Here is a 25,916-nt window from a genome sequence, read left to right as displayed (position 1 = left end):
TAAAATTAGTTTGAATTAAGCAAGTATATTAATTGGAAAATTATTGTGACCATTATTTGTTATAAGGAAGTCGAGTTTTGATGTAATAGTAAAATTATTATTGTATAATCTTATGATTACGAATTCGAATCGAAAAAACCCTTTGTTCAAAAGTGGTAAGTGCCAAGGTTATCGACTTCGTAAACTATGATCCACATTTATTATAACCCTTTGTTCAGATTACATGATACTAGTGCATCGAATGCGCTTCATTCTAGTTGTACTTGGTACCACTGTATCGAGCCAACCTCACCGTCGATCTCTAGCTCGCAAACAGACCTCACGAGGTGCGAAACCGCATCATCAATCGAGTCGAACCTAGCAAGATCAGGTGGCAAAGCCTTGCAAGGCCAATTTTGAAGCCAGCCCTTCAGCCTCACTCGCAGTTCATCCTCTGAAACAAATTCTTCACCCTTGCCGGGTTCCATTAGAACATAAGTATCAGATTGTCGATAAGCTCTTCTCCTCCTCACCGCACAAACCTGGTCAAGTACTTCTAAGTTTAGTTGATCAAAATGTTACGGTAATAATGACATATATATTTGAAAAATTTTTGTTTGGTTCGATCGATCAATTGGACTAGACTATTGACTTGTTCGACTCGTCTAGTTCGAATGGTCCACCTGATTCACCAAGTCCACTTGATCCATCCAAACTAGTTAGCATGATCATTTTGTTCTTCTCCAACTTTCTTGGCTCGATTAACTTATTTGTCCACATCACTCGACTTGAGTGGTCTAATCGAGTGGCTCAATCCGACTAACTGAATCGGTTGGTTCGAGTCATGATTCGGTTTGTTTTTGTCATTCATAATACATAGTTACTTGTTAGGAATACGAAATCAGATCAGAATTAGCTAGGGACTTGTAACAAGAAGAGACCTTTACATGAAGCTTCTCATGTGATGACGATGACGATGCTTGTGGCACTTGCAATGAAAGTAACCGAAGTAAACACGTTTGAAGATTGTCTGCACAATCTCAAAGCCTGTTTACCTGCAGAAGATCGAAGTTCATGCAGCATGATAATTAGGAAGAAGAACTTCAACTCAGGAAGAAATTTATTTAAGTTTTTTAACAGTATAATTGAAATTTGAAAAGAAGGACAAGCTTCATGAGAAGAACTGCAGCTAGCAGAAAGGGAAGATTATAATGAGAGAGAGAATAAAAAGAATTACTGGAAATTTTTGGGAAAATGTTGGTGATGATCTTGGTTTCCATCAGAGTTTCCATGGTGCTGATCTTGTGTTCGCCCAGCTTTGCAGGCAAGCCGCAAGCTGTCTGATCTGTGGAATAATGAGAGGCCCTGAAAGGAAAGAGGAAGATAAAGTTTATATATATATATGAAAAAAATTAAAAAGGTATCTCAAATTTGTTAAATGGTATATATGCCTTTTTTTAAAAAAAATTAAAAATTAAAAAGATACTCTACTATTATACTGTAACTATATAATAGTTAATAATTAATATAATATTATTATAGCATTATAACAACTACTTAATAATGTATACAATTGTGGAACTTAAAGCGATTTTGATCCATTTAAAATAATTTTGACCAAATTGATAAAGAGTATTTTGATATAATAGTGTTTAAAATTTAAGATTTTTTAAATTAAAGATTTAAGATTTAGTTATAATTGTGTAATAGTTATTTAGTAACTTGTGTAACTGTGTAACAGATACTTAAGTAGTTTTTATAATTATTTTAAATTAATTTTAACTAATGTAAAATAATTTTTATTAATTTAAAATGATTTTAATAAAGTTTAAATAATTTTAATCAAGTTTATAAAAAAATATTTTGATATAATATTATTTGTGTATAATAATTTTGGTTAATTGAAATAATTAATTTTTTATATTATAATAGCTATTGAGTAAGTACTCTTACAATTATTGCTAATCGTAACTACTACAATAATATTAAAAATAAGGGTATGCTTTGATTTAAATTATCATGTATAACCTTGATTATATGATTATCAAATAATCATATAATCAAAATTATGGGGCATAAAATATAATTTAATATTGTTTGATTTAACTTATTTATTTGGAAGGAATAAAATATAACCAATTTAATATTTACTATATTATCTTTAATTTAATTTTTTTTAAAATAAATTAAATTAATAATATTAATATTAATGAGGATAATAAATTGATAATATTAAAAAATAGATATAATTTATTTATAATTTTTTAAAATTTAAAATAAATTTATATGTATTTTAATAAATATAATTCATTAATTTTATTTTTTAAATTTAAAATAAATTATCTTTTTTAAATTTATAAATATTTAAATTAAAATTTATTAAATTAATTAATTTAATTTCAATTAAGTTTCAGAGTACATTTCAATTAACTCAATTTTAAAATTAAAAAATAATTATATTTTTTTTTGTTAATTTCTAAAATCATAAAAAACCTTATATTGTCAAGGTAATCGCATTCAATAATGCTACATTATTTAAAAATCGATCATAATCTAAATCAAACAAAATTATCTTTAATAATTTTAGATAGATAATTAAGATTATTAACAATACTCCTAAAATCAAACACACCCTAAAAAACTGTAGCGTCTTTTTAACTTTTTTTTTTAAAGATATCCATATGGCGATTTGATAAATTAGGATGCCTTCTTTATTTTTACCCTATATATTTTTACTAAAAGTTTAATGATTATAATTTTGACCAAAGATAAAGGGCTTCAAATTTTTTAAAAAAAAAACATTGGCAAACTTAAAGAAACCTTATGAGTGCAACAATGCCTATTTGATAATAATCTAAGACCTCTAAGATCATAAACCACTTTTGATCCAAAATAGTTGTGTCTATCGACAACTGCACAGTTGAATGCTTGCGCAAATCCAAGGTCTTCTTCAAGACCGTCGAGCACTTTTGCCCAAAGTGTTCGATGGCCAAGCATTATGGTCAAGTATTTGTTCACAATTAGCTGCCTAAATATGATTCCAATCAATTGGAGTCACTTCTCAATCGACTAATCGATCGACTAATCACCTTTAGTCAGCTAATGGTTTAGGCAGATTTAACAGGAGTATTTTAGGAAATCCATAAATGGCAAGTGCATCCTTTGATAAGTGTTGAATGAATACCAAACAGTTAGGATAGTGTCTTATGTTACCTGATTCTTCCTTTGTAAATCAATACTTGAGCATCTCTGATTGCTTTACTTGCACTCGCAGCCAACCACACAACACACTTTTGTCGAAAAATTCAGCCAAATCTAAATCAACTTTCTGGCACTTGTTTCACAGACACATCTTGGAATGAACTTTACTTCTAAGAAAATCATAGAACGAGTCCAGGGTAAAGCTTGATGCATGATAGAACATGACTCATCTTCATTCTTTTCCTTTGAATGAGGAGATCATGAGTGAAATCTTATGCAATAAGCCATATGCACTTGCTTCGTTTGTCGCAAATGCAGATGCCCACTCTTGGTATTGATGGAGACTCCCAGTGAAGTCGGTAAACAATCCATCCACTCCAATCTTGTCGATCCAGTACTGATACTCGGCATAAGGATCTTGATGGAAATCGAAGTGCAAGTAAGAGTTTTCATTCCTGTAAGTGTATGTGTGTACCTACAAGTGCATACATAACATAAAACGTTATGATTTATGGTAGGAAGTTACAAATCATCTAAACAATACGAATGCATCCCAAGGATAGGAAAAAAGCATTTGTTGAAAGATTGCAATCAGCAAGATCCAATGGAAAACATTATTGAATATTCATTGGGTTATTCTAAAAACATTTTTGTATATTCCAAAGAACATGTCTAGGCAGAATCCATATCGAAGAAGAGAAACTAGACAAGCAGATTTCAGGCAGATATCAAGCATAAACACTGGTGTTTATGTTATGGGAAAAGTAAAACTTATACCTGAAGGTTGTGTGCATGGGCTCTTTCAACAAGATCAGTGGGTGTAGTCAAATATTTGTTTTGTGTAGGAACGATTGTGTCTTTCCAAGGCCCGATACCGACGACGTAGTTTCTGATATATTCGAGATAGCTGTCTGAAGTAATTTCCCAGAATGACTACAAAAGAATCCAAAAGATTTGTCATTATTTTAATTTGAACTCTCACCCTTTTGAGGTGTAAGAATGCAGCCAACATTATCCAAACATGGATGATGTCAAACAATTAAAAGATGAGCAATGACCAATTAAAATATGGGAAATGTGTCCTTATTCAGATGGAAGTAACCTGATTTGTATCTTTTGTTCGTGTGTCGAAATCATCAATGAGGAATATTTTTGGAGAGTCCGTCAGGTTCGAAATGTATACTAGAGAAGTTGGAGCAAAAGATTGAATGAACACTGGTTGCTTTAGCCATTCAGTTGACATGTATGCACCTCTATATCCATACTTCTGTAGAGTCTCTACGAACTTGTCCTCAAATTTCTTTTCCTTGGGCCATTTGACCTATAAAATTGGTGAATGAAGATGAATACCATATTTAGCTGAAAATCTCATATTTATGAAACAAGGTGCCGTCGAAACCACACAGTAAAAAAAGTACTGACTCGCTGGTTGATGAAAACTGGATCCTTTATCTCTGGGTATATCCCAACAATTCTGTTGGCATCAAGCGCAATGGCAATAAACTCGTCAAATGTGATAATTGAGAATTTTCCTGGTAAACATAATGGATAATGTTAGTGACACAGATATGACAATAGAAAATCTCTAGAGTTCGCAATAATCTAGTAAGCCTACCATTGTATTGTTGATCTCGGAATGGATACCTCTGTTTCACCCCTAGTGATTTAAGTTCAGCAAGGGTGAAATCCACTGCAAATAAGTCAAAGAGATAATGTCACTTATTGCAGTTGTTTATATGCTTCATGTGACACAAGTATAACAAACCACAGAATTACTTCAGTAGTTCTGTTGAATAAGATCTAACTGGAGTACATAAAAGGCAAATTTTAGCATCTAAGGGCTTCATTACATAACGGTTTCTGACAACAATTAGTATAACAAGCTTAAAAAGTTTAAGTAGTTGAGTTTATCATAAAATTTCATCAGTTCCAGTATTACCATACAAGAAATCTAAACAAAGATCATAACAGCTAGATATTATACGCAAAAAAATAAATTTGTAATTAAAGCAGAAGTAGAAGAAATGTAGGAACACTTGCCCACAAAATAAGCAGTCATATTAGACCCTTCAACTTCATAGGTTCTTTTGCGATTAGCAAACTTCGAATGATTGGCAATATCAGTTGTAGCATCGAGTGTCATATCATGAAAGCATATCAATTGACCATCTTTAGTCGCAAGAATATCTGATTCTATGAAGTCAGCACCTTCTGCGATAGCTCTCTGCAAGTAAACGTCACTTGAGAACCAAATAATTGGTGAACTCAAATTAATCAACTGAACAACATCGATTACAAAAATCTAGTTATACGAATCTTATTTGCTATCAAACTAAATTCAGGTTGACCAAGTATTGCAATTATTACTCAAAAATAACTTCACTTAGTTCTTTAGCATGTTTGAGCTACATTTGGTTTTCAAAATAAAACACATACTTTTGTTGACATCTTAGAGCTACATATGTTTGCAAAAATGATCCAAGTATCTTGTTGTCTAGAGTTGTTTGCACTGTCAAATACGTGAGCTACATATTAACATATCGTTGCCTTTGTTTTTACTGAAATGTTTGCTTGACTAAAAAAACATTCTCATCTGTAAAATAGTATGACAGCCAACATAGAGCAAATGCTGATAAAGGATAAATTCAGATGCTTGATGACTTAGCTACGAATCACCCACATTTTCTTAGTTATTTGCCTGATCCAGTCTCTTCTACTTATTCCAAACTATACTGCTCGAGCCAATGCCATAGAACTCCAAATAAGTAGATATTCAAAAAGAATTTATATTCAACTGTTATATGGGTAAGGATAATTAGATGATCTTATAACAAATTATCTATCTATCTATAGATCCTGAAAACTTCCAAGTATAATCTAAGATCGATTCCGTAACTTGCGAAATTTACATTCTATTCTTCTGGACTCTTATTAGCTCAAGTCGGATAGAAATTACCATATAAGCAGCAGCTGTTTCTTCAGGAATCTCTCCATTCGATCCACGATGAGCAATGTTGTAAGGCCTCGATGTCTGCAAGGGACTTTTTGCTTTGTGCTGTTGTTTGCTTGGTAGCGGATAGAGTGCCCGCCCGTGAGATCCCACGAACAAGGAGAAGAAAATCAAGCTGGAAGCCCCTGTAGAACGTAGAGAATGTAGTAAATCTTCTTTTTCAGAAAAAAAACAGGTAACTTTGGTCGTCTGCATTTCGAAGAAATAAGAACACACAATCGATCGAAAGAAACTCCTGGAACCCTCAAGAAGAAATCTTTTAGCCCAACAACAACGAAAATCCCGATTTTGCTTGAGCTTCCGTACAAATTTCCACAAAAAATCTCGTCGAAGAAGATGAAGAAGGCGAATCGAGAGCTTACAGAGAGGACTCATTTCGACGTCGTTCCTCCTCTATCGTCCTCCCTGGCCGCTCTTCCCTTGTCGTCTCCGATCGAGGGCGACCCCCAACTTGGACGACGTTCCCCATTGGAGATTCGGCATGGGTTCAAATAATTGGGCGCCGTCATCATGGCGCTCAACTTTTCGTGATCACGAATGCGGCGCATCATGAATTATAAAAAAAAAATATTTATTTTTAAATTATAAGATATTTTTATAAAATCTCGTTTTTAACAAAATAAACTCTTTCAGTAGTACAAAATAAATAATATTGGACAAAAATTAAAAAAGTGTCCCTTTTTTTTGTTAAAAAGATATTTTATTTTGGAAAAATAATAAAAGATTAATAGTTTTGTATTTCCAATAGTGTTTAATCAATTTTAATTAAGTTGATTTAATTTTAATTAAGTTTTAAAAAATAAAATGGATATTTTTAAAAAAGAAGCGTCAATTTTGATATTGCTAAATAATAAAATAAAACTTTTTTATTTGCAACTTCGAATTAGCTGGCCAGCACCGACCAGAGAAGAAACAAAATACAAATTTTCGTGGGCAAAAATTAAATAAATAATCAAAAAAGCATTTTTTCTAAAAAAATCTTTAAAAATATCTGTTATGTTAATATTATTATAATATTAAAAATGGACTATTTTACTTTGATAAAAAAATATTATACATAAAATATTATTATATTTAAAAAATTATTTAAATTTTATCAAAAATATTTTAAGTGGGTCAAAATAATAATTATAATTAAATTTTAAACTTTGAACATTATTATATTAAAAATATTTTTTATCAATTTGATAAAAATTATTTAAATTTTATTAAAATTATTTTAAATTGATCAAGATCATTTTAAAATAATTATAAAAACTAATGAGTAACTATTACATAATTGTAATAATTATTTAATAGTTACTATAATGTTATTAAACTAGTTGCTATATATTATAATAGTTAGTTGTGACTACTATAATAGAGTTAAAGCTAAAGATAATCTTGAGATAAAATATACAATGGAGCGCCCTTTTAATTTTTCTTTTTAAAACAGAGATATCATTTTGAAGATTTATATAATTTGGGATGTCATTTTAATTTTTACTTAACTTTCCCTACTAAATTAAATTAATATAAATTAAACAGAATATTTTTTTATTATCCACCTTTAATAAATTTAAATATTTATTTTATGAAAAATATATTTAAAAACTTAAAATTACTTTCTCTTTATTTTAAAATAGTTAGTTAATAAACTACTAAGTTAATAAACTACTAAGCTATTTCTTTATTTTTTTTTCTATAGAATTTTTTAATTACCATTCAAACTTGCAAGAATATTAGTATGCTTAGAGTTGAAAGTTTTTCTTTCTTCATTTTATGTTTGATAATCACTTACAAATGGAATTCAAATAAGTATTGTTCTTGCCAAACTAGTTTGAAAATAATCATGAATTGGTTGTCCATATTTCACATCAATTTGGCTTGTAGTTGACTTTATGGATTACTAGTGGTTTGCATCCTACCAAAATACCAAGTCAACGTTAGGTACGCTTCTAGTGGAAAAGAAATTAATATTATATAAAGGGGAATTTAGTAATATTTATTTTAATTTAAATATAAAAGTGTATTTATTGCTTTTTCTTAATTATTAAAATTGTATATATATTTTTTTAATGGTTTTGATTTAATAAAACTTTTCTTCTATTATTAGGTAGCTTACATTGACCCTATCCCGACTTTTCCCATGATTTGAGTTACGACTTCACACGTGGCTGCAGATTCGTGACCCACGCGCACCGTTTTCCCTTGAAACGCGGCTCAAGTCGTTTCTCGTGTCGTAGCTTCTGTCTCCGACAACACCGGCGATTCATCCTAAGGTATGTCACGTGGCGTCACGTGCCAGGGGTTCTATATAATCCGTTCTACGGGCGGAGTATCGGAAGGGCAAAAGAAAGATCGCATTTTTTATCTCCCTCTTTCGATTCGATTTCTCGTTTGATCCTTCTGTTCTCCTCTTCGATCTGTCAAGGAGGAGAGAGCGCGCGGCGGAGATGGCGCCGAAGGAGGCAGCAGCGTCGGTGCCGAGCACGCCTCTGCTGAAGGACGAGCTCGACATCGTGATCCCGACCATCCGGAACCTGGATTTCTTGGAAATGTGGCGGCCCTTCTTCCAGCCCTACCACCTGATCATCGTGCAGGACGGCGACCCGAGCAAGACGATCAACGTGCCGGAGGGGTTCGACTACGAGCTCTACAACCGCAACGACATCAATCGCATCTTGGGCCCCAAGGCCAACTGCATCTCCTTCAAGGATTCCGCATGCCGCTGCTTCGGCTACATGGTCTCCAAGAAGAAGTACATCTACACCATCGACGACGACTGCTTTGTAAGTTAACACTAGATCCATCAACGGATTTTGATTCTCGTTTTATTTTGCTTATAGATCTGAGTTTTCGCGACATGTATTTTTTCCCTATTTTTTTATTTCAAATTTGTTTCTCATTCTAAACAACCTGGGACCTAATTAGATGGCGATGCTTCAGTTAGATCTAGTGTTGTTCACTATATTTCTAAATAATTCAGATAGCATAGCTATGTTTGAGAAAAGAGACGATTTTCAACTTGTTTATGCTTTTCTTTGTCATTTATATGATTTGATTGGCTGAACAATGGCTTGCAGACAGCATTAGGTAGTACTAAAACACATAGATCTGATTTTATGTAATTTAATTTTCTAAAATTCTATGTGGAGGTTATGCCAAATAAGTATCGATTCTGTGTTGAATGCTTAATCTGAGATAGATCTATCTATTCGTGCAACAATTTGTGCAAGAGTGGGAGTAGTAAATAAAGAATGGGAAAAAATGTTCAAGTCTGGCAAAATCATGTGAGCTAGGAGGGTGTTATCTTTAGTCTCTTTTACTTAATCATAATTTCCTGATCATATATCATCAGGAGATCTGTATTCTTTGTGTTCCTTCTTATCCTGGATTGCAAAGCTCGATTTTGGAAGATGTACCTACACTTTGAATAACTGTTATCTAATCTGATAGCTGAATGCTGTATAATCCACAGTTAGCTTGTTGCATAAAAAGTTTATGTTTTTCGAAGATACAACTGTTGCAGACTACTTCTAGTTGTTTTTTTGGCAATCCTTGCTTCTTGTATCTAAAACATTATTTATCTTTTGTCTATCATCTTAAATAGGTTGCTAAAGATCCCTCTGGCAAAGACATCAATGCACTGGAACAGCACATCAAGAATCTTCTAAGCCCTTCTACTCCTTACTTCTTCAACACCTTGTATGACCCTTACCGAGAAGGTGCAGACTTTGTTCGTGGATATCCTTTCAGCCTCAGGGAAGGTGCTCCCACAGCTGTTTCTCATGGCCTTTGGCTCAACATTCCTGACTATGACGCTCCCACTCAGCTCGTAAAGCCTCGCGAGAGGAACTCCAGGTAGCAAACTCCCTTGATCTTATTGTCTCACAGCCAGAGGATTCCATTTGTCACATAAACTTAGTCTGCAACAATGTGGTGTTTTATTAGGTATGTGGATGCTGTTCTTACCATCCCCAAGGGAACCTTGTTCCCCATGTGTGGGATGAATCTGGCTTTTGATCGACAGCTCATTGGCCCTGCCATGTACTTTGGCCTTATGGGCGATGGCCAACCTATCGGACGCTACGATGATATGTGGGCTGGATGGTGCATCAAGGTCAGTTTTCTTCATTAGTTTGAGCATTCCTGTTCTATTTCATCATGAATCAGTTTCATCAATATGTGAATCACTTGCGCAAACCTATCTGCTCGAGCAATCTAACATATGCATACTTGACGGCACTCTAGGTGATCTGCGATCACTTGGGGCTGGGAGTGAAGACTGGCTTACCCTACATTTGGCACAGCAAGGCCAGCAACCCATTTGTCAACTTGAAAAAGGAGTACAAAGGGATCTTTTGGCAAGAAGAGTTGATCCCCTTCTTCCAGTCTGCTTCCCTCCCAAAGGATTGCACCACAGTCCAGAAGTGCTACATTGAGCTCTCCAAACAGGTAAAGGAGAAGCTCGGAAAGATCGACCCTTACTTCACCAAGCTCGCAGATGCTATGGTCACATGGATCGAAGCCTGGGACGAGCTTAACCCTGCCGGAGCTCCAGCCCCGGCCGCCAATGGCACGGCCAAGAAGTAGGATAGGCAAACTCTAGCCTCACCAAACATTTGCAACCTTGGTAGTGTCTTTGATCCATGCTTGGCATGTGCAACTCTAATCTATAATACTTTCCTTTGATCATGTTAAAGTTGAAGCTTCAGAATTTTTTACAGGTGGGTTATTGTATTATTATTCACACTTGAGTTGGCAATAAAAAGATCTGTTGTTTTAGATTATGTAAATGGTGTTGTATTCATCAAGAACATCAATGAAAAATTGATGATAATGAGGTTGAAAATTGCTATTTTTTGCATGGCTATTTTATCACTCTTATTTATTTATTTTTGTTAATCTAGATATTTCACTTTTGCTATCTTATCAATAATCTTTGATTTCACTTATGCGATTTGTTAATCTAAGCTCTTGGGATATACCTGAGTTAGTTACGATGGAATAGAGTGGCAGAAATGGATAAGAGATTTGAATCTTGATGAAGTTGAGATAATGTTCTTCAGCTTCTTGATTTATTTTCTCATAGATGATCATGAAGCCGACTGTGTGGAGCCGTGTTGAATGGCGGATTCTACCTTTTACAAAAGCGATTTGTTAATCTAAGTAAATGGTGTTTATTTATTTTTGTATATCAGTCATTTTCATTAAGTAAGTGCGTTTTAATAAATTGTTTAAAAATATTTTGTATATAAAAACTAGTATTTTTTAAAATATATTTTCCAATAAATATTAGAAAAATCAGGTCTACGTCGCTCAGGTGTCCGGCGTTGTCTCGTTCTGCTTCCTCACCGACTTTCTGGGCCCACCCCCGTTGGGCGGTTCGGATCACCTTTTCGATCGACGGCTGAGGAGGCTCTTCGCGGTCGTCTCTTCTCGCGGAACGAACGGTTCTCGTGGTTCCACGAGCCTATAAATTATTACGTAGACAGAATTTGACGTTGCGCCCCCCTTGAATTTAAATATTTTCAATAGCCCCTCAGAGTTTCGAAAGTGCATTATACTCCTGCAATTTTGATGATCTTTTTCATGCGTCAAGAGCTCGGCCAAGGGTGTAAACCAGCCAAGTTGCTCACGAGTTATTTGAGTCTCAGTTCGAAAAAAAATTCGTTTGAGTTCGTTCGATTAAATTAACGAGTCGAGCTCGAGCTTCATTTCGAGCTTGAAAATATTATCAAGTCGAGCTCGAGCTTAATAGTATTTGGTTCGTGAACTCGTGAACATATTCATTTAAAAGCTCACGAACGTGTTCGTAAACATGTTCATTTAAAGGCTTATGAACGTATTTGTTAAGAGACTCACGAATATATATATATTAATGAGGCAAGTTCAAACTAAGCTCGTTTAACTTTTAAACAAACTATTTTCGAACTAAGCTCGTACTAAATTCGTTTAACTTTAAAACGAACCTTTTTTGAACCGAACTTGAGCCATTCGCGAACTATTTAATTTCATTACGAGCCGAGCTTGAGCTTAAAAATTAAAACTTGAATCGAACTCGAGCTTAGGAAAAAATGAACCGAGCTTGAGCTCGAGCCTTTTAATATTCGACTCGGTTTGGTTCGATTACACCCCTATAGGCCAACTGAGGTGATAGATATCAAATTAATAAAATTTCAGGGCTATAGTGAAGTTTTCTCTGATACGACGCCGCTTATTTCTTCCTCGCTCTGTTCTTTTTGCACGCAGACGGCCGCTGTGGCGGAGGAGGTGGAGGAAGAATTCTTCACGACGGACGGACGACGACCCGATCAAATCTTGATCGCTTCCACGGATTCCTCATCTAATTTTATAAAGCTTCGTTTTCTTCACTCGGTTCCTTTAAATTAATCCTGTCCTTGATCGTTGAAGGAGCTCGATCAGTGCTGCTTCCTCTGTTATAATTAATCACTTGTATGGCGGATTCCGACAACGAGTCCGGCGGAAAGGGCGGCGGTGGCGGCGGATTATCGGCGGCGGGGCGGGAGCATGACCGGCTCCTCCCGATCGCGAACGTGAGCCGGATCATGAAGAAGGCGCTGCCGGCGAACGCGAAGGTGTCGAAGGAGGCGAAGGAGACGGTGCAGGAGTGCGTGTCGGAGTTCATCAGCTTCGTCACTGGCGAGGCCTCCGACAAGTGCCAGCGCGAGAAGCGCAAGACCATCAACGGCGACGACCTCCTCTGGGCCATGACCACCCTCGGCTTCGACGACTACGTCGAGCCCCTCAGGGCCTATCTCCGGCGATTCCGAGAGACGGAGGGCGACAAATCCGCCGCCTCCTCCTCCTCCTCCGGCAATGGCGGAATGGTGGCGGTGGCCGGCGGTGGCCGGCAGATGTACGGCTCGGCGGCGCCGTTCCAACACATGGCAGGTGCTAATGATGGTGGAAGACACGGTAAAATATGATTTGTAACTGTGTTTATCCTTAATCTTCAAACTAATGAAGTGTTATCATTTGAGTTTAAAAAAAATTACGCATTAATTAAGTTTACTAATTAATTACTTAGATGGGGTAAGACATTTTCCATTTAACCCCCTAAATTACCAAAAATCACGAGGAAAAAGAAACGTTGACCCACAACTTCAAGTTGGAGGCCGGCCGTCGTCATAAATATTTATTTTTAAAAAATAATAATAAATAAATAAATATCATAATTCATTTGGTCATGCCCGAATTGGGTGTATGAACCGGAAGCCATAAGGAGTTTTGGTTCAACCAATCGAATGAGAATTTCGTTCGGAAGCACTTGTAATGTCGAATCGGATTGATAAGTAGAGAACTCGATGAAACCTATACCGATAGGAATCGTATAAGGCTTTTCGGTTCAACCGATCGAATGAGAATTTTGTTCAAAAGCGTGTTGAATCAGATCGATAAGTAGAAAACTCAATGAAACCTATATCGATAGGAATCGTATAAGACTTTTGTTATCCTTGGCGATTGATCGACTCAACTTGTAGCAACAAATGATGGTTGAGAGTGGGAAGAACTGTCCAATTTGAAGTGCCCAACCCCCACTTAACCTTAATTAGTGCAAGCACTCAAGTGGGTCAAGTGGGAGGGGTAGACATTGGCACTATGAGAAGATGGTTGGCTCTCAGAATTGGGCCCCATTCCCTCAAACCATTTAGAGTTTAAAGTCAAACTAAATGAAAGTAATAATAATAAAAAATAAGTAAAATCATATATATATATATATATATATATATATATATATATATATATATATATATATATATATATATATATATAGTAATTATAATTTAATAACTACTCCAATTGAAATTCTAAATTTTGAAAGGTCTATATATATCAAATCAACTTAATTTCAAACTCAAAAAATATTATTTAAATCATTTTCAAAAATTTTGAATAATTTTAATAAAAAAGGAAGCTCTTTTTACTTTTATCTAAATTTTTTTTTCTATGTTATAACATACTGCTATAACTATTTAGCAATGACTTCGTAACTACTACAATGTGCCCAAACAATTCAAAATTTACATAAGAGATAAATATACTAAAAGACAGTTGTATCACTTTACAAAGTGATAGGATATTCTTTTGATCATCGTGGTCAACTGCAACTTCTCGACTTACTTCCTCACAGATGATCGTAAGACCGACCGTGTAAAGTCGCTGGATGGCGGATTCCACCTTTTGCTGAAGGATATTCCTTTGATAAAAAAAATCAAGATAGGACAACCCTTTGACGATTCGATAAAAAAAACCTCTTTTTGACTTTTACCCTATATATAATTTATCTATTAGATACATTTAAAATATAAGTGATGTTTGTTTATGTCCATGACCTTAACTTACTAATTGTGTCTTCAACTTGTGAAACCTCATCGTTCAAAATCTTCAACTAGTCGAAACATAACGACAACCAGCTAGTTTTTGGCACATTTTTGTGAAGGATTGTGATCGACTAAGAAAAAAAACTTACTATAATTCAACTCCAACACCAGGAGCTCCCTGTACAGTTTGCAAGACGCAAGTGTCCTAAGTCGAGCATCAGCCAGTGATATAGGAAACGACCACGGTAATGTCATCGAGTTTCCCTCCATAGTAACGATAACCGGCATCCTGAGCAGCTGCCGAGAACGGAGTCTGCCGGTTCCTATCTTGCGCTCTCTGGCGTGCAAGCTCAGCAATCTTCCGAGCTGTTACTTGAGGGCCAAAGCCAGCTCTAGTGGCCTGGACGACGACTGCAGTGATTTCGTTGTTGTACAAGTTATCAAACAGGCCGTCGGTTCCAGCAATCACTATGTCACCGGATGCAACTGGAAAGTTGAATATCTGATAACATGTAAACAATAGAACAGTTAGCTTTGATTTGAGTTATATGTCTAGAATGAATGAGTTAGAATCCCTCATTGTCTTTTTCATTTGAGACCAACAATACATCGAAATAGTTACTAAATGTGTAACAAGGCCAGTTTAAAAGACAACTGGTAGGTTAGTTCAGAAGGTCACATTTAACCATACATCGTCACACTATGATTTGAGATAACAAACTACCAAGAGAAAATTGTAAATATCTACAACGCGAGTTGACAGTTTCAAGTCAAGAGGGTAGCTCGCAAAAGCTCTATCATGGAAGCATGACACTCTCTTCATGCTCCAGGTCTTGAGCCTATTTCACATGCTAGTCAGCAAGCAGAACGATAAATTTCTCCTGCGCGATTTGGCATGAAAGGGTTTTTAATACCATGGTCCAAATGTTCAGTCAAATCTAAAATCTAGCTGTTCAATTTGATATCCTAGGTAAAGCTTTTCATATGCTAATCAAAGAAAACAACAAGATCAAAACATTTTGAACACAAAGTGCTCAGTACCTATTTATAATAACCGTAGAACCCGGTAAATAGTTGCAATAACTGGGCACCAAAACTTACCTGTGCAGAGCTGGGAAGGTCACTGCCATTATCACTTTCCAGCTGATAAGTAAAATTGAAATCATGCTGTTGAACGGGTGATCTGAAGAGCGTGGAGCCGTCTCTCACAACTATGAATCCACTGTCTCCTAGATTGAGAGCATGAATGCCCTGTAAATCAAAAAGCAGAAGCTTCATAATAATGGTCTTGTTAAATAGGATACTCTGTCACGTATAATAATGGGTGTCAAACAGGCCGCTATGTATCGAATGGATCTTCTATAGAGAAATAGGATACTCTGTCATGTAATTTCCTTGTAAAACTTGTCTAGGAAATCAAGTCGCTTAGTACAAACTAATGAACAATAAGATCATCTTGATAAAAACCACAACAATTAGAGGTACCAAAATGCTTGGTCCAATCTCAATTTGATCCAGTTTGGGTATCCAAATCTTAAGAATATCTTACAGGTTGAACTCATTCAATTATATGAGCACCAAAGGAGAAAACAATCAATATAAAATCTATATAACAAAGATTTAAAGAAAAAAGAAAAATGTTGGGGAACCAAAGAGTTATAAATATAGAGTCTACAATCCCAATGATACCGTGCCAAAGATCATGTTAAACATCAGAAGGTAGGTGTATTACTATTTTTCTTTAATTTAGGTGCAAAATGCATCTCAAAGAGTTATGCTGAGAAAAGTGCACAACAAAACAATTTCAAAAAAAAAAATATTTTGCAAAGTGTTTAGTGTACCTGGTCAGTGAGTGCAATAATGCATGCAGTGGATGAGCCCCTAGCTTTTGTTATTGAGTAAGCTTTTTCAAGAACCCTTAAGGGATCAATTGAACCCTTTGGCTCATCCCGAATTGCATTCACTGAGTTAGACATGAGTTCTCTAGCATACTGTCCAGCATCAACACCAAGATCAGCCCATCCACCAACACCATCTGCCACACCAATGGCTTGCTCGTTATTACAAATAAAATGAGCATCCTCTCCTCCAGTATCTTCCTTGGCCGGGTGAGGTAAATAACAAGATCCAGAAAGCAGCTTCAAGGATTTATCGTCTTGATTCTTTCTGTAACAGAAAGTAGTAGAATTTCAAGCAAGTACCTAGAAGCCAAGTTAATGCAGAAGAGAGACAAATTTCACAACGAAAATCTTTGTTAGCTCTCTCTCACTCTTCAACTCTATGTCTCTAGTTGGAGGGGCTAAATCTAATAGATGACAAAATAAGAGAAAATAAGTTGAAATCATATAGAGATCTTCAATGACAATAACTAAATCACATAGAAAAATCGAACTCATTAGAGTGGAAGATGTAAGATATTACTACTAGAAAAATATAGCTTTGCATAGAGCTCAATGTAAGATAATGAGCATTTGCAGTTAAAAAGCGCTTCACTAAATGATGAAAAATGAAAGAACAAAAAAATATGACAATAATAACATACTGTTCAGATGAATCAACAGAACTCTGAATCTGTTCCTCCTGCACAGCCGCACACAAATCCGGAGCTGCACCAGCTGAGTATGGTGCTGAACATGAAGTCAAAAATTTTTGATGTTTGGGTTCCACTGAAGAATTATATCTCCAATTCATGTCATGTGTATTTGACCAGAAATATCTGTAGGCAATATTAGCAACCCAAGGTTCCTGATTCTTTAAGTTCCCACTTGCTCTCCATGAGAAGTTGAGGCTCTTATTAGGAGAACAGACACTGAACCTCATCATGCTGTTCAAGCTGTGGTTAGGTCTTGAATTACCATTTGCTATAGGGAGGGAGCCCAACTCGGATCCTCTCAAAAAGGCACTGCGGGCAGACATGATATTCCACCAAAAAGGAAACCTCCGCACAGGCTGTGAAATATGATTGGTGAAATTCTGTCCGGAAACAGCAGGTGAAGAAAATATCTGAGGTGGGCGGCGGCCAAGGGTGGAGAAAGGCTCAGAGAGGACAAAACGGGTGTTTCCGAACAAGAAGCTTCGGCCACATCCACGTAGGAGTTCCGACGAGGTCTGCAAGCCTTTGTGCTTCGACAGGTATGTCGATGGCATCTTACCCCGCCCTAGCCACAGGCAGAGCAGAACAACAAAGCAGGAAATCTCGCATAACCGGAAACTTCGAGTGACCTAAAATTGGATCGAATAACCAGCTGCAGAAAGAAAAGATTGTAGCTTTACAATGCAACAAAAGAAAAAAATCAATCTTTCCCATTAAATTGGAGAAAACATATCATTGTTGAGAAAGATTGACTGCGAACACTACGGAAAAAAAAAACGACAAATGTGTTTTCTTCAAAATATGGAAAATGAACAGACTCCTCCATCTAGATATAGATTGCAGCTAAATCATAGAACCTTCTACCTCGATAACGATAAGAAACTTCAACAAATTCGGAAATTGGAGGTTAAAAAAGCACCTGCCAACTTGACTACTTCCTTAGCTCCTCCTCTGCTACTTTCGCCTCCCTGTATCCGAGGGAAGAGGGCAAGAGAGAGAGAGGAACGGATGGCGTCGAAGGGATTTGAGGTGGAGGCGCAGTGGCCAGAGCCAGAGGAACGGATGGCGAGAAGAATGCGATGCAATTAATGGCCGCCTTTGACCCTTCCGCAGCGCTGACATGACTAGCACCTTCCGTTCCGGAAACCCTAACGCCATTCGGACCAAAACGAATTAAAATTTACCTGGACGTGAATGCGCATGAGTTCGTGGGGGCCAAGCTTTAAGCCAATGAAGTATCTGGTGACATTCAGGCTAACATCCACCGAGTAGGACTTAACGTACGCGTCGATGACATCATAACCTAAAGTTATATGCCAATAATTACTTTTCCTAATTTATTAATTATTTTAAATTAGATTTTAAAAAATTAATAACTTCAAAAATCAAAATAAAAAAACATCCTAGTTAAATCGATACCTCAGATTGTATATTTTACCCATAAATAGCTATCACACAGAATAACTATTATAATAATTTTTAGTGTCAATGCATTTAAAATACTTTATATAATAATTAATATAATATTATAATTTATTATAAACGTTATAATAATCTTTATTTTCACTATTAAAATAACTGTGATTAATTATTATAATATATAATGATAACTACTATAACAGTATGATAATAATTATTAATAAATATTAATTTTAAAATAATTTTGATAAAATTTAAATAATTTTATTTAAATTGATTAAAAAATATTTTAATATAATAATATTTAAGTTTTAGAGTTTAAAATTTTAAAATTTAAGTTCAAGTATATGTAATATCTATTTGAATTGATTTTATAATTTTGATTAAGTTGATAGAGTAATATTTTATATATAATAATTTTAATTAACTATTATATATTTGCAGCAGTTAATGACTAATTATTACATATTAAAATAATTATTGCATAATTATTATAATAATTTTGAAATAAGAGTTATTTTTTATATAAAATATCTTATGAATGTCTTTGACTATTCGTATAATTTAGGATAGTCTTTCAATTTTTCTCAAAGATTTAATATATATTTTAAACTAATCGAATATTTTAAAAAACAAAAATCGGGTATAATTTTGAGTTCTTTGTTTTCGAGTGCCACGTGTCTCCGTGGAAATTGTCGCTGTTGCTTCTGCAGTTCTTTAAGCCAATTGGTCGGCTTCGTCCTTTTTCTTCTTCTTCTTCTTCTTCTTCTTCCTCTCGCGATTGCCATCCCTCTTGTTCTTCGCATCTCCTCCATTTTGTTGAGTTTGGCAGCTGCTGTTCGCTCGCCATGGCTTCCGCTGCAATGCTGCCGCGCATAACGCTCCAGTTTGGGACTTGCCTCGTGAAAGAACCTGGAAAGTTGGCAAGATTGGAATTTGTTTCTGAGTCGGCGTTTCGGGAGGTTAAGGGATGGATTTCCACTCCCTTTTCTGCTGCGGCAGATTTGCTGAGAGGTATTTTGCCACTTTATGTGGGTACCGCTGAAAAGGGGCCGCCATTGGTGCTTCTTTGGAGGCTTTCGTTGATTTCATGACCTAAAACTGTTACTTTGGTGTGAAGCAGGACCCGGGGAAGAAGAACTCCACAGGTTGGAGAGTTTTCTCATTGAAAGAGCTGCAGTCTGCCACCAACAACTTCAACTACGATAACAAGATCGGGGAGGGGGGTTTGGCAGTGTGTATTGGGGGCAGCTCTGGGATGGTTCTCCGGTACTATAGATCATCCCATTGTTTCTCTTCCTTGATTTTTTTTCTTCTTCTTTCTTTCTGAATATTGCCCAAATTTTAGTTTCAGTGATTCTGAAGTGTTCTCCTGTTACAGTGAGCAAGACCTGTTTGAATTAAAATCTTTCTACAAAAATTACATTTGCAGGAGTAGATGATCAATTTATAGCTGTTGGTACATGTTTCTCAAGATTTAGGGTCTGTTTCATTAGGAAGGGATAACTGGAAGGAAGGATAAAGAGCAATAGTTAAGTCGAAGGATGAATCCTTTATTGCTTATGTCCATTGACAAACAAAGAGGGAAGAGGGAGCATCTATTCTTCATAACTCATTCACCCAAAATGGAACAAAGAGCTAATTCACACTTGCTGATCATATAGAAATTATCCACCCTCTTCATTTGTTCAAGGAGACAACTCGATCGAACCATAATTTTCTTATCATCCCTCCCCTCCATTTTTCCGCCTTTTGTATTTACATTTCCTTTCAGTTTCCCATCTTTCCAAGGAAACAAGGCTCAGGGAGATGATGTGAGATAACAGGAATGAGCATGTAGAGGGCATTCTTAAGATTGGAAAAATGAAATACATTTCTGAACAACTTTCTTTTACTTGAACCATCTTATAGACTCTCTTGTATCACAAATTCACCTTTCATTGTAAATAATGTTGTAAAAACTTCCATCTTGCTACTTGTGAGATGACACCTTCTCAAAGTAAGGGACATAATCTGAGATAGACTTTCTCACATCCCTAGTTGGCATCTGAATTCCAAATGTGATATCCACTACCTCCTTGATATCACAATGGGTACTCTACCTTCCAATGTGCATGATTCAGATTAACTTCGATGCTACTAACCATGCCAACTAGGTAGATAGGTAGTGTGATCCATAACTGTTGTCTATTAATTGGATTTCTAACTTCAAGAATATTTGCAATTGACCAGAAAATAATGATCTGCAACTAACTTTGTTAGCTACAAGGTTCAGTAAGTAGCAATTTCGCAGCACTGAACTTCAAATGGTAACATCCTATAAGTTAGGAATATTTAGTTCCTCAATCCAACACAAGATGTATGCTATATTTGTTGTTTTTGTGCTGAAGGCAACTAGTTGAGCTCTTTAGACAAGATTGGTAGGATTATAGTTATGGAGCTTCATCTCTTGCTGCAGAATCATGTCTTTTCCTTTGATTTTTCTATCTCTTGATACCTAACGGTAGAGACGGATCTAAGATAGGGCTGTTCTGGGCTCTAGCCTAGCAAAAAAAATTTTACATAGGTATTTTATAGCCTACAACTTGGTAGGCAGAGCAGTATAGAAGAGACCAACAATGACTGAAGTAGTCTCTTCTCAAGGGGATCCCAAAGGAGAAGCTATCTAGTTTGGAGAATGATATGTTTGAGCCTGAAACAGCTGATGATAGCTGCAGTTCCATATCCGAAAAAAAGGATTCTAGAGCAAACGCAAACGATATCGATTCATAGCTCCCTGAGTTTATCATCTTGTCTCTTTGTGTGACTAAGACACTTTATGATTACTTCTAAGAAGAGATCCAATTTGCAAAGCTGTCTCTCTTCGTGCATAAAGCTTGTTGTTCAGAGAATAAATTCTTTGCTTAAAGCAAAAGAAAAAGAAAATTATGGATACAATCCAACCCTGGCCCATCCAATAATTTCTCCAGGTCCCATCTTGCATTTGCAAGGCAAGGAGGAGCTGTTGAAATGCTGCAATGGCTATTCTGACAGCAACACACCATAAATTTCTCATCAACTACCTTCGATTACAAGTTTGCTAGACTGCTCATGAAGATCGATTTCGACCAGCAGTAATGTACATGATGAAGTTGAGGAAGAAGCAGCAGAAGGACTATGGAAAGAGTTAGGATTGAAGAAGTTGATGCAGTTACAGAGATCAGAAGGAAGGTCAGCACAAGTCAGATATCAGAATAGACATGGAATAAAGAGGAAGGCATCAGAAGAGCTTCTTCCCGCCCTTCGTCTTCATCATCTTCGTGAACTCGCCGAAGTCAACCTTGCCATCGCCGTCCCGGTCAACCTTCTTAATCATCTCCCTGCAGTCGTCCAGCATCGCCCCCTGCTTCATCCCCAGCGAAGTCAGCGCCTTGGCCAGCTCCTCCGCCGTGATTAGCCCGTCCCCGTTCCCGTCGAAGACGCCGAACGCCTCCCTCAGATTCTCGTCGTCCTCTCCGGCGGCCGCCTCTCCCTGGAGCATCATCTCCGCGCACAGCTGGCGGAACTCCTGCAGGTCGATGAGCCCGTCCCCGTTGGCGTCGACCCGGTCCACCATGGCGGCCGTCTCCTCGGCCGTGACGGCTAGGCCCAGCCGCCGGAGCGACTCCTCGAGCTCGCCGGCCGTGATGAATCCGTCGCCGTCCTTGTCGAAGGTCGAGAATATCCGCTCCAGCTCGCGCTCTCCATCATCCTCTATCGATGAATCGCCGTCATCATCCTCCTCCTCCTCTTCGGCCGCCTGCTGCTTCTCTACTAGTTCTGGCGACGCGGCCGCCGGAAGGAGGGAGGAGAGCCACGGCAGGAGCTTGGGGCGGCCGAGGAAGCGGCGGTAGTGGATGACGGCGCAGGTGCAGAGGAAGACGGCGACCAAGACGAGGAACTCCATGGCGACAGGAACAGAAATTCAACAAGGAATCTATCGAGATAGGGAGAAAGGGAGCATTTTTAATTGGAAGAGGAAGAAGGAGAGGAAGAGGAAGAGGAAGAGGATCATAAAAGCGACTTTATGACTTGTTTGGGTAAGGAATACCGCGTCGTGGGAAAAGCGCGCGGACCACGAATCCGCGTGAAACCATAATAACCGCCGATCCAGTGGCGGGAGAGGACGGCAGCATCCGGCCGTCGATGGCCCGAACGTGTGGCAGCCGTTGCCTCCCATCGCGATTCGTGCCTTCTGGATTCTGGTGGTGATCAGCAGCCGTACTTTATGGGGCGGGTTGAGGCCCAATTAGTGGTTTTAGTTGGGCCGGTTAATTGAAATATGGCAATAATTAAAAAAGCCCTCCTAATTATTAGAATTGTCTTTCTTTTTTAAAAAAAAAAAGTTATAAGAACACCTCAGACTAATTTTGCATAGGAGTGTAATCGAACCGAGCCGAGTTGAATAGCCAAGGTAATAGAGGGTTGGAGCTTGGCTCGAGTTTGATTCAAGTTTTAATCCTTAAGTTTGAGTTTAATTCGTAATGAAATTAAATAGTTTATAAACGGCTCGAGTTTGATAAAAAATGATTCATTTAAAAGTTAAATGAGGTTAGTTCAAGTTCAGTTTGGGAAAATGATTTATTTAAAAGTTAAACGAAACTTAGTTCAAGCTTAGCTATTATATATATAATATACAAATCTCTGTAACGAATATGTTCGTGAGATAAACGAGCTTTTAAAGAACACGTTTGTGAGTCTCTAAATAAACATATTCATGAGTTCACGAACCAAATACTATTGAGTTCGAGTTTGGCTCGATAATATTTTCGAACTCGAAATTAGACTTAAGTTTGGTTTGTTAACTTAATCGAACGAATTTGAATGAATTTTTGTAAATTGAGACTATATCTCAAGAGCGACTTGGCTCGTGCCTTGACCCAAAAGGAATAACTTCTATAGTGTGTTAAAGTAAACTAAATTATTTTTTTTAGCCAACTTCATAATATATATATATATATAACACTTTTATATTATATATAAAGAATTTTTACATCGAAAAATTAAAAAAATTTAATTTAATCAAAATTATTTTAACATAATTAAAATAATCGTGATGCTATAATAATGTTATGGTTATTTTTTACTATTTTGAAGTGATCCTTATGAAATAATCTATTTTTAAACATATTTCTATATAACAAAATAATAGAGTGCTTATTATTATTATTATTTTTTTATGAGATGTCACGATTCTAATAATTAATTTTGCACATTTGATTTTTACCAAAAATAAATAAATAAATAAATAATTGAACAAAAAAATTCTCTAATTTCAAATATAATTTTTTCTTAACACTTGCATTCATCATAAACTGATTAAATACTCAGAGTAAAAAAATCATCATGCATTTAATTGTATTTTAAATGGAATAAATATAATAATAGCTTAAGAACTCTCATATCCGTTCTGTAAGAAAGAAAATTAAAAATCTAAATCAGAAACACCATCAAGAATTAACTGAACATCAAGAACATACATACAAATTAAACATACCTAGTGGAATTCCATGGCTTGATTCTTGCAGCCTCTGCATGAATTCCCACAGTTTTCTTGAACTGTACTCTTCCCAAACTGCTCAAGAACAGAACAGGACGCACGCTCACAGTTCAAGAAAGCTGTGGAAACCAATGAAGAGGCGGCTGGGGGACTGCAGGCTCGATCGTGGAATCAAACTGCTGCAATCATTTTTTTATGATCTTTCCAGGTTTCTGATCTTCTTCTTCTTCTTTGGCATTTTATTTATAGCACCTGTTGGAAAGGAAACAGATGGATCGCCATTACTGACCACCACCGAGCTTCATGATTATTGCGATGCCATGGTGGAGCTGGTACGTTGGCCTTTTGCATGGTGCATGGAACTGTGGAGATAAAAATGGATAAAAGGGTGGAAATGGAGATTGAAATTGAGTACGTAGATCCAGCGAGCAGATCTACGCACGTACTCTTCCCTACCAAATAATTTAGGAAGAACAGCCTGTTCATAGGTCCCATGAATGCGACTCTGCTTCCTTGTGCTTGCTCTCGATCGAGATTATAAATTTTATTGTAGTTTTTTCTCTCTCTTTTTTTTTTTTTTTTTTTTTTGCGATTGGATTCCGCCAGATTTTGATCTTTTGACTGTTAGATCTTGTTTTCTATAAAGAGAGAAAAAAACAAAAGAGAAATAGTATTTCCTAGTAATAGTCTCTAATTATTAGAATAGTCAGAAGAATATTTTTTTTACAATTTGTGTAATTCTCAAAAAAAAAAATGCATCTTAACTTTTAGATTTCTCTTATTTTTCATTTTACTCCTCTTGGCAATGATTATGGTGTTGAATTTTAAAGAATAACATAATTGTGATTTTGATTTTCAAAATACAATACCATAATGATATTGATTTTAAAATTTATCCAACATCAAATAGTGTTAATTTTTAAAAATTAACACTAAAATAGTGTTTTTTTGAAATTCAATACTATTAATTTTTTTTTTGTAAATACAACATCGTAATAGTATTTTCTTAAAATACAACATCGGAGTGATATTGATTTTTAAAAATCAATACCAAAATAGTGATATATTCAAATCCTAACTACGGTGTATTTGTAGAAATTTTCTTCCAAGTGGTAACTAATTTTTAAAGGATGTTGAGCATATCTGGATTGACCGCTGTATGCGTTTGATTTCCCTACATCGGTGGGAAATTTCTGTAGTCCCCAAAGCAATGGTCCAAGACTGATTGGGATTTATCCGAGTTGTGACTCAGGGACAATGATGCAATGGTAGGACATCCGGATTGTGACACAGGGACCCGGGCCTATGCGAATTTATCCTGGTAGTCGGTGGAAAACTTCTGTGGGACCGGATCATCAGAGATTTATCAATTTTGTCCCCGAGGTAATGCTGGGTAGGACATTCGGGTTGGCTGCCGTATGCGCTTCCCGATTTACCCCCGGGGTAATGATGTGGTCGGTGGAAAACTTCCGTTTATCCTGGTGGTCAATGGAAAATTTCTATGGGACTGGACCACTAGACTGAGTTCACTGGAGATTTATCATTTTTTTTAAACAACACTACAGTAGTTGACGAAAGAGATAAAATGAAAACAAGTGCGTACGTCTAGGCACGGAGCTAAGGTGGAGGTGATGGTGACAATTACTTCCCCTAGATTTTTTTAATACAAGAAATATTAGGATATAAAAATAAAGAACGAATGAAGGGACTACACAACCGTTCTCTCCATTTAAATACATATCTTTTATCCCCTCAATATAAAATTCTTGAGTAATGAAATCTGAAAATTAGATGTGCCTTTAAAATTTCATAATTTTAGGTGGACTCTCAATTACTGTAAATTAACATAATAAAACAAATACTATATAT

The 25,916-nt window shown here is 36.2% G+C and overlaps 6 protein-coding genes across 6 annotated transcripts; 2 read left to right on the top strand and 4 right to left on the bottom strand.

The window, feature by feature from the left end:
- Positions 1-190: 190 nt before the first annotated feature.
- LOC141830660 (protein CHLORORESPIRATORY REDUCTION 7, chloroplastic) lies at positions 191-1,333 on the bottom strand. Its single transcript, XM_074718075.1, is given in 4 exon segments — positions 191-521; positions 921-980; positions 982-1,044; positions 1,212-1,333. Coding segments are annotated over 4 exon segments (456 nt in total). The 5' UTR covers positions 1,272-1,333; the 3' UTR covers positions 191-248.
- A 1,875-nt stretch (positions 1,334-3,208) lies between these two features.
- LOC141830659 (glycerophosphodiester phosphodiesterase GDPD6-like) lies at positions 3,209-6,633 on the bottom strand. Its single transcript, XM_074718074.1, has 8 exons — positions 6,553-6,633; positions 6,137-6,315; positions 5,221-5,404; positions 4,796-4,870; positions 4,603-4,712; positions 4,283-4,501; positions 3,958-4,113; positions 3,209-3,655 (listed from the first exon to the last, which is right to left on the bottom strand). The coding sequence occupies exons 1-8, from the start codon at positions 6,563-6,565 to the stop codon at positions 3,413-3,415; spliced, it is 1,179 nt and encodes a 392-aa protein (XP_074574175.1). The 5' UTR covers positions 6,566-6,633; the 3' UTR covers positions 3,209-3,412.
- Positions 6,634-8,528: 1,895 nt separating this feature from the next.
- LOC141830658 (UDP-arabinopyranose mutase 1-like) lies at positions 8,529-10,962 on the top strand. Its single transcript, XM_074718073.1, has 4 exons — positions 8,529-8,961; positions 9,783-10,033; positions 10,124-10,292; positions 10,424-10,962. The coding sequence occupies exons 1-4, from the start codon at positions 8,626-8,628 to the stop codon at positions 10,763-10,765; spliced, it is 1,098 nt and encodes a 365-aa protein (XP_074574174.1). The 5' UTR covers positions 8,529-8,625; the 3' UTR covers positions 10,766-10,962.
- A 1,519-nt stretch (positions 10,963-12,481) lies between these two features.
- Positions 12,482-13,122, top strand: LOC141830615 (nuclear transcription factor Y subunit B-3-like). The gene has a single exon (XM_074718019.1). The coding sequence runs from the start codon at positions 12,631-12,633 to the stop codon at positions 13,120-13,122; it is 492 nt and encodes a 163-aa protein (XP_074574120.1). The 5' UTR covers positions 12,482-12,630.
- Positions 13,123-14,438: 1,316 nt separating this feature from the next.
- Positions 14,439-18,184, bottom strand: LOC141830614 (putative protein phosphatase 2C 55). The gene is made up of 5 exons (XM_074718018.1): positions 18,030-18,184; positions 17,060-17,762; positions 16,359-16,683; positions 15,619-15,768; positions 14,439-15,019 (listed from the first exon to the last, which is right to left on the bottom strand). The coding sequence occupies exons 2-5, from the start codon at positions 17,662-17,664 to the stop codon at positions 14,735-14,737; spliced, it is 1,365 nt and encodes a 454-aa protein (XP_074574119.1). The 5' UTR covers positions 17,665-17,762; positions 18,030-18,184; the 3' UTR covers positions 14,439-14,734.
- Positions 18,185-21,553: 3,369 nt separating this feature from the next.
- Positions 21,554-22,567, bottom strand: LOC141830358 (calmodulin-like protein 6). Its single transcript, XM_074717798.1, has one exon. The coding sequence runs from the start codon at positions 22,452-22,454 to the stop codon at positions 21,789-21,791; it is 666 nt and encodes a 221-aa protein (XP_074573899.1). The 5' UTR covers positions 22,455-22,567; the 3' UTR covers positions 21,554-21,788.
- Between the last annotated feature and the right edge of the window lie 3,349 nt (positions 22,568-25,916).

This window comes from Curcuma longa, chromosome 6 (assembly GCF_044706935.1).
Source record: "Curcuma longa cultivar G26 ecotype Majalengka, Jawa Barat chromosome 6, ITB_CL_G26_1.1, whole genome shotgun sequence".
NCBI classification, from domain to species: Eukaryota; Viridiplantae; Streptophyta; class Magnoliopsida; order Zingiberales; family Zingiberaceae; genus Curcuma; species Curcuma longa.
The sequence above is the reverse complement of the archived record's forward strand: the minus strand, read 5'-3'. Positions and strand labels throughout refer to the sequence as shown.